The sequence below is a fragment of the Mandrillus leucophaeus genome, unplaced genomic scaffold, assembly GCF_000951045.1.
Source record: "Mandrillus leucophaeus isolate KB7577 unplaced genomic scaffold, Mleu.le_1.0 Scaffold106, whole genome shotgun sequence".
Lineage (NCBI taxonomy): Eukaryota > Metazoa > Chordata > Mammalia > Primates > Cercopithecidae > Mandrillus > Mandrillus leucophaeus.
The window spans coordinates 452,898-463,508 of NW_012098765.1; the positions used below are offsets into that span (position 1 = coordinate 452,898).

Sequence of the window (10,611 nt, forward strand, 5' to 3'; positions counted from 1 at the left end):
AAAAAAAAAAAAAAAAAAAAGCAGTCAACACCTGATCCTCTCCTGGGTCAGGCTACCTCCCTGAGCTTGTCCTGGCTCTGAAGTCACCAGCTGTGTGAGACTGTGGGCACAGCACGTGGGATAGCACAGAACACAGCAAGTGACCCACACTTGGAGAAATCCAGAGATTCAGCCACAGGGGCTCTGCATTGGAGAGAATGGGCAATGCCAAACAGTGTGTATTTGTAGAGAAGGTAAGAATATCAGCCTTTTGTTAACACTGTGCCTACTCTCTAGGAATCTCCTTCACTATGATATTCTATCCACAGACCAGGAAGTAAAACTCCTCTTTACAGTGAGAAATCCTTCGGATTGGAACTTCTCCAGATACTAAGGTCGTGAAGACTGGATGGGCCAACTTCATTCTCTAAAAAATTATTTAATGAAAAAACACACTACCTTCCCTTTTTTATGTAAAGTGACAGTCACAGGAAGGAGGCCTGATCACAGAAAGCTCCAGGAAAGGGTCACACAAAAGTCAGTGGGAGGCCGAGCATGGTGGCTCATGCCTGTAACCCCAGCACTTTGGGAGGCTGAGGTGGGGGATCACAAGGTCAGGAGATCGAGACCACCCTGGCTGACACAGTGAAACCTGGTCTCTACTAAAAACACAAAAAATTATCCGGGTGTGGTGGCAGGCGCCTGTAGTCCCAGCTACTCGGTAGGCTGATGCAGGAGAATGGCATGAACCCGAAAGGCGGGGTTTGCAGTGAGCCAAGATCATGCCACTGCACTCCAGCCTGGGCGACAGAGCAAGGCTCTGTCTCAAAAAAAAAAAAAAAAAAAAAAAAGTCAGTGGGCAAAACATTCTACCTGATGATGTTGCTCGGTCTGCACACTGAGAAGAGAATTCCAAGTGGGGATACAGAGATACCCAGAGGGTCACTCTGAGACAATCTGGGGTCAGAAGGGAAGTATAGCCCTCTCCTTACAGATCATCACCTGAACAAAGACACTTGACCTTCTGCAGAGGGTCAGGGCTATCCCCTGGTTGGTCACCTTTGCACAGCTCACTGTGGGACCTGAGAGCTGGCTAAGATCTCAGGGAAAGGAGCATAGCCCCAGGCCCCAGGCCCCAACCCTGTTCTCAGGAGGTTATCTCAGATACTCTGTTTGTCCACAGAACTAAGTCCAGTAGTAGCACAGCCCCAAATCAAAGCCAGCAAGACCACAGTCACAGAAGATAAGGATTCTGTGAACCTGACCTGCTCCACAAATGACACTGGAATCTCCATCAGTTGGTTCTTCAAGGACCAGAGTCTCCCGTCCTCAGAGAGGATGAAGCTGTCCCAGGACAATGCCACCCTCAGCATAAACCCTGTCAAGAGAGAGGATGCTGGGAAGTATTCGTGTGAGGTCTTCAACCTAATCAGTAAGAACCGAAGCGACCCCATCGTGCTCATCGTAAACTGTAAGTGACTCCTCACCCCTTCCTATATGTCCCTGGAGGATTACTCTGCCAATGGTGTGCAAAATGGATGAAACTCACATGAGGCAGAATCTCAATGAAGAGACCATTATAGCAAACAGAATTGCAAAGTGGTTAAGAGCTTAGGCTCTGAATCAAATATACTTCGTTTTTTTGTTTTTGTTTTTTGTTTTTTGGTGTTTTTTTTTTGGTTGGTTGGGTTTTTTTGTTTATTTTGTGGTTTTGAGACGGGGTCTTGATCTGTCACCCAGGCTGGAGTGCTGTGGTGTGATCAAAGCTCACTCCAGCCTCAATCCCCTGGGCTCAAGCAATCCTGCCACTTCAGCCTCCAGAGTAGCTGGGACTACAGGTGTGCACCACCATGCCTGGCTAATTTTTTAAATTTTTTTGTAGAGATGGGGTTTCACTGTGTTGCCCAGGCTGGTCTCAATCTCCTAGTCTCAGCCTCCGCCTCCCAAAGTGCTGGGATTACTGGAATGAGCCACTGTGCCCACCCTGTATTTAACTATTCTAAGTAACTCTCATACAGATGGATGCATGCAATATTTGTCCTTTTGTGTCTGGCTTACTTCATGTAGCATAATGTCTTCAAGGTCCATCTATGTTGTAGAACGTATCAGAATTTCATTCTTTTTGGAGACCGAATACTATTACGCTGTGTAGATAGATATATCACATTTTGCTTATCCATTCATCCATCTATGGACAGTTAGGTTGCTTCCACCTTTTGGCTATTATGAATAATGCTATTACACACATGGGTATACAAACATCTGTTCAAATCCCTGCTTTCAGTTCTTTTGAATAGATACGCAGAAGTGGAACTGCTGGATCAAATGGTAATTCTGGTTAATTTTGAAGAACCATCATACCATTTTCCACAGTGGCTATACCATTTCACATTCCCGCCAGTAATGCACTAGAGTTCCAATTTCTCTACATCCTCAAAAACATTTGTTGTTTTTTGGTTTTGTTTTGTTTTGTTTTGTTTTTTACAAGGGCCATCCTAATGGTTGTAAGGTGGTATATCACTGGAGTTTTGATTTGCACTTCCCTAATGATTAGCAATATTTAGCATCTTTTCATGTGCTTATTGGCCATTTATCTTCTTTGGAGAAATGTTTATTCAAGTTCTTTGCCCATGTTTTAATTGGGTTGTTTGGGGATTTTTTGTTGAGTTGCAGTAGTTCTTTATATATTTTGGATATTAATCTCTTATCAGATACGTGATTCTCAAATATTTTCTCCCATACTATAAGAGGTCTTTTCACTTTTGTGATAATGTGCTTTGATGCACAAAAGCTTTTAATTTTCATGAAGTTCAATTTCTCTATTTCTTCTTTCGTTGCCTATGCTTTTGGTGTCATAGCCAAGAAATCATTGCCAAATTCAAAGTTCCAAAGTTTTCACTCTGTCTTCCAAGAGCTTTATAGTTTTAGCTCTTACATTTGGGTCTTTTATGCATTTTGAATTAATTTTTACATATGGTGTTACATAAAGGTTCAATTTCATTCTTTTGCAGGGATATCCAGTTTCTTCAATGCCATTTGTTGAAAAGACTATCCTTTCCCCATTGAATGAACTTGGCACCCTTGTCAAAAACCATTTGGCTATGTATGCAAACATTTCTTTCTGGGCTCTATATTTTATTCCACTGGTTTCTATTTCTTTTTGCCAGTACCATACTGTTTTGATTACTGTAGCTTTTGGGTTTTGTTTGTTTGTTGTGTTGTTGTTGTGTGGGGTTTTTTCATTTAGTTTTGTTGCTTTTCTTTGTAGAGGTGGGGTTTCACCATGTTGTCAAGGCTGGTCTCAAACTCCTGAGCTCAAGCAATACACCCACCTCCACCTCCCAAAGTGCTAAGATTATGGGCGTGATGATTACCGTAACTTTGTAAAAAATTTTGAAACCAGGAAGTATGAGCCCTTCAACTTTGTTCTTTTTCAAGATTGCTTTGACTATTCATGGTCCCTCCAGAGTCTATATAAATTTTAGAATGAATTTTTCTATTTCTGCAAAAAATATTACTGGAATTTTGATAGAGATTGCACTGAATCTGTAGATCACTTTGGGTAGTACTGTCATCTTAACAATATTAAGTCTTCTAATCCATGAAAATGGGATGTCTTTTCCATTTATGTCTTATTTAATTTCTTTTGGCAATGTTTTGTATTTTCAGGGTACAAATCTTTCACCTCTTTGGTTAAGTTTATTTCTAAGTATTTTTAAAGCTCTTATAAACATAATTTTTTTCTTAATTTTCCTTTGAATTGTTCATTGTTAGTATACAAAAATACAACTGATTTTTGTTTGTTGATTTTGTATACTGCCACTTGGCTGAATTTATTATTCTAATAGTTTTTTTTGTGGGATCTCTAGGGTTTTCTATATATAAGTTAGTGTATTCTGCAAACAGGTATAATTGTACTTCTTTCCAATCTAGATGCTTTTTTTTTCTTGGCTAATTGTTCTGTCTAGGTCTTCCAATACTACATTGAATAGAAGTGGCAAAAGCAGGCATCCTTGTCTTATTCTTGATCTTAAAGGAAAAGTTTTCAATCTTTCACCATTGACTATGATGGTAGCTGGGGGTTTTCACGTGTAGCATTTATTATGTTGAGAATTTCCTTCTATTCCTAGTTTCAGTGTTTTTTAGCATGAAAGAATGTTGAATTTTGTCAAATGCTTTTATCAACTCATTTTCATTACTGCTTATAGGTCTATTCAGATTTTCTATTTATTCATGATTCTATCATGGCAGGTTTTGTGTTTCTAGGAATTTGTTCATTTCATCCAGGTAATGCAATCTGTTGGCATTCAATTACTCATAGTACTCTTATAATCCTTATTATTTCTGCAGAATTAGTAGTAATGTTTCACTTTCATTTCTGACTTTAGTAATATGAATCTTCTTTCTTTCTTAGTCAATCTAGTTACAAGTTGTCAATTATAATGATCTTTTTTGAAGAACAACTTTTTTTTTTTTTTTTTTTTTTTTGGTTTGAGACAGGTTTTCACTGTCACCGAGGCTGATCATGGCTCACTGCAGCCTTAACCTCCCAGGTTCAAGCAATCCTCCTGCCTCAGCCTCATGGGTAGCTGAAACTACAGACACGCACCACCACCCCCAGCTAATTTTTGTAATTTTTTGTAGAGACAGGGTTTCACCATCTTGCCCAGCTGGTCTCAAATTCCTGAGCTCAAGTGATACATCTGCCTCAGCCTCCCAAATTGCTGGGATTACAGTCGTGCACCACTGTACCTGGCCTACAGTTATGAATTTCTTTCTTGCACAAGATTTTTAACTACTCTGAGCCTCGGATTACTCAACCGAAAATTGCACTGAGAATGCCTGCTCCATAGTATTGCAAGGCTTTTGGGTTTTTGTTTTGTTTTTGAGACAGGGTCTCACTCTGTCACCCAAACTGGAGTGCAGTGGTGCAAACACAGCTCACTGCAGCTTCAACCTCCTGGGCTCAAGCAATTCCCCCACCTTAGCCTCCTAAGTAGTACATGCTATCACACCTGGCTAATTTATTTTTATTTTTGTTTTCAAAGAGACAGAATCTCACCATGTTACCCAGGCTGGACTCAAATTCCTGGGCTCAAGCAATCCTCCCATCTCAGTTTCCCAAAGTGCTGGGATTAGAGGTGTGAGCCACCACGCCTGGCCCCTTAGTGTTATTTTAAAGATTTAATGTAATAATAAACCTTCAGCAAAACACCACACACAGAGGAAATGTTTCATAAATGTTAGCTGCTATTACTACTGCTAATATCATTAGCCTTGAAATCATGTAGTCCTAGAGTCAAATCTCAGATCCACCTCTCACTAGCCATCTGACTTTAGGTAAGCTTTTCACCACTCTAAGCTTCCATTTTTTCATATTTAAAATGGAAATAATGTCTACCTGACAGCACCATTTTATGGATCAAATGAGATACACGTAAAGCATTTAGCAGCACAGGGCCTGGCACATAGGAAGTACCCCACAAAAGTAGCTAACATAGCATTAATCACCAGCCTGAGTTGACTGGTGAGGGTTAAGCCCCAAATAGTTGCAACAGATATAAAGGAGAAATAGGCTGGACACAGTGGCTCACATCTGTAATCCCAACACTTGGAAGACCAAGGCTGGAGGATCTCTTAAGCCCAAGAGTCTAAGACCAGCCTGGGCAATATAGTGGAATCCTATCTCTACAAAAATTATTTTTCTAAATTAGCCAGGTGGGTGGGCGTGGTGGCTCACGCCTGTAATCCCAACACTTTGGGAAGGCGAGGCAGGCAGGTCACCTGAGGTTGGGAGTTCAAGACCAGCCTAACCAGCATGGAGAACTCCCATCTCTACTAAAAATACAAAATTAGCTGAGCGTGGTGGCACGTGCCTGTAATCCCAGCTACTCAGGAGGCTGAGGCAGAAGAATCGCTTGAACCTGGGAGGCAGAGGTTGCAGTGAGCCGAGATCACGCCATTGCACTCTAGCCTGGGCAACAAGAGTGAAACTCGGTCTCAAAAAAAAGAAAGAAAGAAAGAAAAAGAATTAGCCAGGTGTGGTGGCATGTGCTTGTAGTCCCAGCTATCGAGGAGACTGAGGTGGGAGGATCACTTGATCCCAAAAGGCTACAATGAGCCATGATTGTGCCACTGCACTCCAGCCTGGGTGATAGAGTGAGAACCTGCCTCAAAATAAAAAGAAGAAGAAATAGATGCAAAAGGTATTATTTGTATATTTATTTTATATATATAGGGGGAGAAGCATTATACAAGAAACCCACCGGGACATGGCTATGATCAAATATGGGAAAGGGGAAAAAAAGGAATTAAAGCAGAGTCTCAAGCCTGGTATGTCCGTTTCCATCTACCTAGATACACTGAAGATGAGATTAAACATACGAGATAATTAACTGGGGAAATGCCTGTGAGAGAAAGTGAGGCGAGAGTGAGAGGAACCTCAGACCATGATGCAGATCTGATTCCTGTGGAAGAGAAAGAAAGGAAGGAAGTTTTAGATTGCAGTGCAGTTTTTTTTGTTTGTTTGTTTGTTTGTTTTTTGTTGTTTTTTTGAGACAGAGCCTCACTCTGTCACCCAGGCTTGAGTGCAGTGGTGTGATCTCGGCTTACTGCAACCTCCACCCCCCGGGTTCAAGCGATTCTCCTGCCTCAGCTTCCTAAGTAGCTGGAATTACAGGCGCCTGCCACCACCCCTGGAGAATTTTTGTATTTTTAGTAGAGATGGGGTTTCACCATCTTGACCAGGCTGGTCTTGAACTCCTGACCTCGTGATCCACCCGCCTCGGCCTCCCAAAGTGCTGGGATTACAGGCGTGAGCCATGGCACCCGGCCTGCAGTGAAGTTCTAAGAGCATTTCTGCAAGGCTGACAGGGAGTCCTCCAGCCATTCACACTTCAGAGTAAAACAGTCACGCAGAACTGGGCTTGCTTTCATACCCCTGCTGGGAGCCAGTGGGAAGCCAGTTCTCTATGCAAAAGAGGTGGTGAATTCAGAATGCACAGACTGTCACAACTGAGACACTGAGAAAAAGATGCAACCATGAAAAAGGTGGAAAGTTCTAATCATATACAAAATAGCAATCAGCCTTTCTCACATTTCAAAGCCTTAAAAATGTCTGAGTGTAGAAAGGCCAGGGTGGAATTGACAGAAGAGAGATCATCAACCTAGAAACATGGTGACTGGGGCTGGGCGAGGTGGCTCACGCCTATAATCCAAGCACTTTGGGAGGCTGAGGCAGGTGGATCACAAGGTCGGGAGTTCAAGACCAGCCTGGCCAACATGGTGAAACCCCGTCTCTACTAAAAAAATACAAAAATTAGCCAGGCTTGGTGGCACATGCCTGTAGTCCCAGCTACTTGGAAGGCTGAGGCAGGAGAATCGCTTGAACCTGGGAGGCAGAGGTTACAGTGAGCCAAGATCTCCAGTTGCACTCCAGCCAGGGTGACAGAGCAAGACTCCGTCTCAAAAAAAAAAAAAAAAAGAAGAAGAAGAAGAAAAGAAAAGAAAAAAAGAAACATGGTGATTGAAAAAAAAAATTGCAAGGATATAGTTAGCTAATCACTTTCCAGCAACCTTCCTACAACGAAACTGTATTCCTTGAAGGAACTATTAGAAACTACTTCATTCTGAGAGTTGTTTCCCAGCCCCCACTGTAAAATAATTTCACCTTCATTTCTTCTCTTTTCTTTCCATGACGGATAATAATCCAGCACAAGAAAATAGCCTCCCAGCTGGGGTCATTGCTGGCATTGTGATTGGAGTACTGGCCCTGGTTGTTCTGATAGTAGCAGCCCTGGCGTGTTTTCTGCATTTTAGCAAGACTGGCAGGTATGATGGCCTTTCCTCTTGTTCTGTTTCCTCCAAGGCTGACTGCCATGCTTGGGAGAGGGAAAGAATTTCTTTGCCTGTCTCTGGGCCTGGATCTCATTCTCCTCCCACTAAACTTCTGCTTCTTGGCACTAATTCCCACAGGTTTCCTCTTCCCTGGTCTTCATGCTCCCTATCTCCCATTATCTCCTGGACAAGGCTATTCCAATCCCCATCTAATCTAGAGGAAGAGACTCAAGTATGTTTCTCTGTCCCCTAGTCAGGGAAAGCAAGGTCTAAGAAGGAAAACAAATGAAAAAATGGAAGAAGCAGCAGGAGAAAGCAAGTCACATGTTCTGTTGACCACAGCAGGAAGAGGAGGGAGAAATAGCATAGGAAGAGAACCTAAGAGAAAGCAAAAACAACCAAAGTCCTCTTGAACAATAAATAGAGAAGAAAAAAAAAAAGTATCTACCCTGGAAAACAAAATGGGAAAGGTTTTAAGGATAGAAGTAGGCACAGAAGCAGATGATAAACAATGAAATGAAATGTGAACATCCAGCAAACAGGAAAAGATTAAACATTAGAAGGGACTGTAGTTAGACTAAGGAATGAGGCCCTCAGAAGAAAGGCAGTATGAACATCAAGGACTCCAAGGAATTACCTGCTCACAGTGTCCTTCCTAACTCAAAGAACAAAGATCCTGTGCTTGGGAATAGCAGTCACAGTGTCTGATATTTATTTAGGGCAACTGACCAGCGTGATCTCACAGAGCACAAACCCTCAGTCTCCAACCGCAGTAAGTAAAGCCACTTACCCAGTGAGAACTGGTATGTTCCACCACGTGCCCTCCCCTGGCAGGGAATCCTGGATTCCCAAACCACTCCCTCCCTTGTGAATTGTCACAGAAAGGATCTCTATTTCCCAACCCTAAGTGGCATAGGTCTTCCCACCCTTCCTAGCCACAGGAGTCCCCTGAGACACATCTGAGGAGAGAGGCTCAGTCTGCCTTGGCCAGGCAGGCCTGAGGAAGATCCCGTGTTTCCAGGAGCCATTTCCTCAGCCTTACTCCTTCCACCTCCTGCCTCTATTACGGATGTGGGCACTCTCCCTTGGTGAGACTTTCCTTGTCTTGTGGGTGCTGTGGGTGCTGCTCCTCCTTGCCACTGGAGCATGTTGGTGAGAAATACATCTGGGCAAAAATCAAGGCCTTGTGAACTGGTAGAACTCTTCAGAAGTGGATTGTGGCCTCCTGTGGCTCTGCCCCTGCCCCCTCTCTGGTACTAACGTGCTGGGTCTGGACCATACACTCTGAGGGAAGCAAATTCCTTAACTAATCCTTAATCTCCCCACCCTCCAACTGCCACCCCCTTCAGCTAGAATCACCTTAAGTCAGCTTTGCACTTCCATGGATTGCTAACTCTTCTTTTGCTTTTCCAGCTCAGGACCACTCCAACGACCCACCTAACAAGGTAAGCATATCCGGTTTTCATGGGCTTATTTTCTCATGGAAATGACTCTGTAGAGAATTGGTTATTCCTGAAGACACAATGTAACATCAAGTTTGGGTTAATGTTCCTCAGTGCAACAACAAAGAAATATTTGTAATCACTCCCATGAGTCTACCTTGCAGCAAGAATGTGCATTTTGGAATTATTCCCCTCCTGTGTCTGAATACTGGATGTTACTCTTAGTAGCTCTGTGACCCTTGTCAAGTAACCTAACCTCTTTGATCCTCAGCTTTGTCATCTGTAAAATGGGCATTCTGCCTACTTCAAAGAGAAGTTGAAGGGATTAAACAAGATAACCTACATAGAGCACCCAGCACAATGGCCTACAAAAGGAAAGCACTGAATCATTCTCACTCCCCTACCTTCAGTCTGATCCTGCTCTTACAGTCAAAACGATAATTTCAATTTTAGTAGATCTGAGATCCTGTTTTTTATAATAATTGTATAGAATTTTCCATTTTATGGCCGGACGTGGTGGCTCACACCTGTAATTCCAGCACTTTGGGAGGCAGATCACGAGGTCAGGAGATCGAGACCATCCTGGCTAACATGGTGAAACGCCGTCTCTACTAAAAATACAAAAAATTAGCCAGGAGTGGTGGCGGGCACCTGTAGTCCCAGCTACTCGGGAGGCTGAGGCAGGAGAATGGTGTGAACCCGGGAGGTGGAGCTTGCAGTGAGCTGAGATCACGCCACTGCACTCCAGCCTGGGCGACAGAGAGAGACTCCATCTCAAAAAAAACAAAAAAATAAGAATTTTTCATTTTCATTTTACCTTTTCTATAGAGCAAACACACATACTGAAAAATGCTAAATCACAATTATACTTTCACAATGTATGAACTTTCACAAGTTGAACACACCTAGGTAAGCAGCACCCAAATCATGAAATACTACACGACCTCCCCTTAAAAAGAAACCCTTCCAGCCAGGCACAGTGGCTCACACCTGTAATCCCAGCAGTCTGCGAGGCCAAGGCAGGTGGATCACTTGAAGTCAGGAGTTCTAAACCAGCCTGGCCAACACGGTGAAACCTTGTCTCTACTAAAAATATAAAAAATTAGCTGGGCATGGTGGTGGATGCCTATAATCCCAGCTACTTGGGAGGCTGAGACAGGAGAATCGCTTGAACCTGGGAGGTGGAGCTTGCAGCAAACTGAGATCATGCCATTGCACTCCAGCCTGGGCGACAGAACCAGACTCCGTCTCAAAAAAAAAAGAAAATTAGCCGGGTGAGGTGGCGGGCGCCTGTAGTCCCAGCTACTCGGGAGGCTGAGGCAGGAGAATGGCGTGAACCCGGGGGGGGGAGCTT

At 43.2% G+C, this 10,611-nt stretch overlaps 1 protein-coding gene across 6 annotated transcripts in view; it reads left to right on the top strand.

Moving 5' to 3' along the window:
- LOC105541640 (carcinoembryonic antigen-related cell adhesion molecule 1) overlaps window positions 1-10,611 on the top strand; it is a 21,308-nt gene that overhangs the window by 8,099 nt on the left and 2,598 nt on the right. Inside the window, exons 5-9 of one of the 6 annotated variants that reach the window (XM_011982763.1) lie at window positions 1,163-1,450; window positions 4,267-4,278; window positions 7,692-7,809; window positions 8,535-8,587; window positions 9,229-9,260. In XM_011982763.1, coding sequence (XP_011838153.1) covers window positions 1,163-1,450; window positions 4,267-4,278; window positions 7,692-7,809; window positions 8,535-8,587; window positions 9,229-9,260 — 503 coding nt within the window. Of the gene's footprint in view, window positions 1-1,162; window positions 1,451-4,266; window positions 4,279-5,029; window positions 5,095-7,655; window positions 8,839-9,228; window positions 9,265-10,611 lie in introns of those variants that run through there. The other 5 variants (XM_011982788.1, XM_011982773.1, XM_011982798.1 and 2 more) reach the window with 5 other exon arrangements.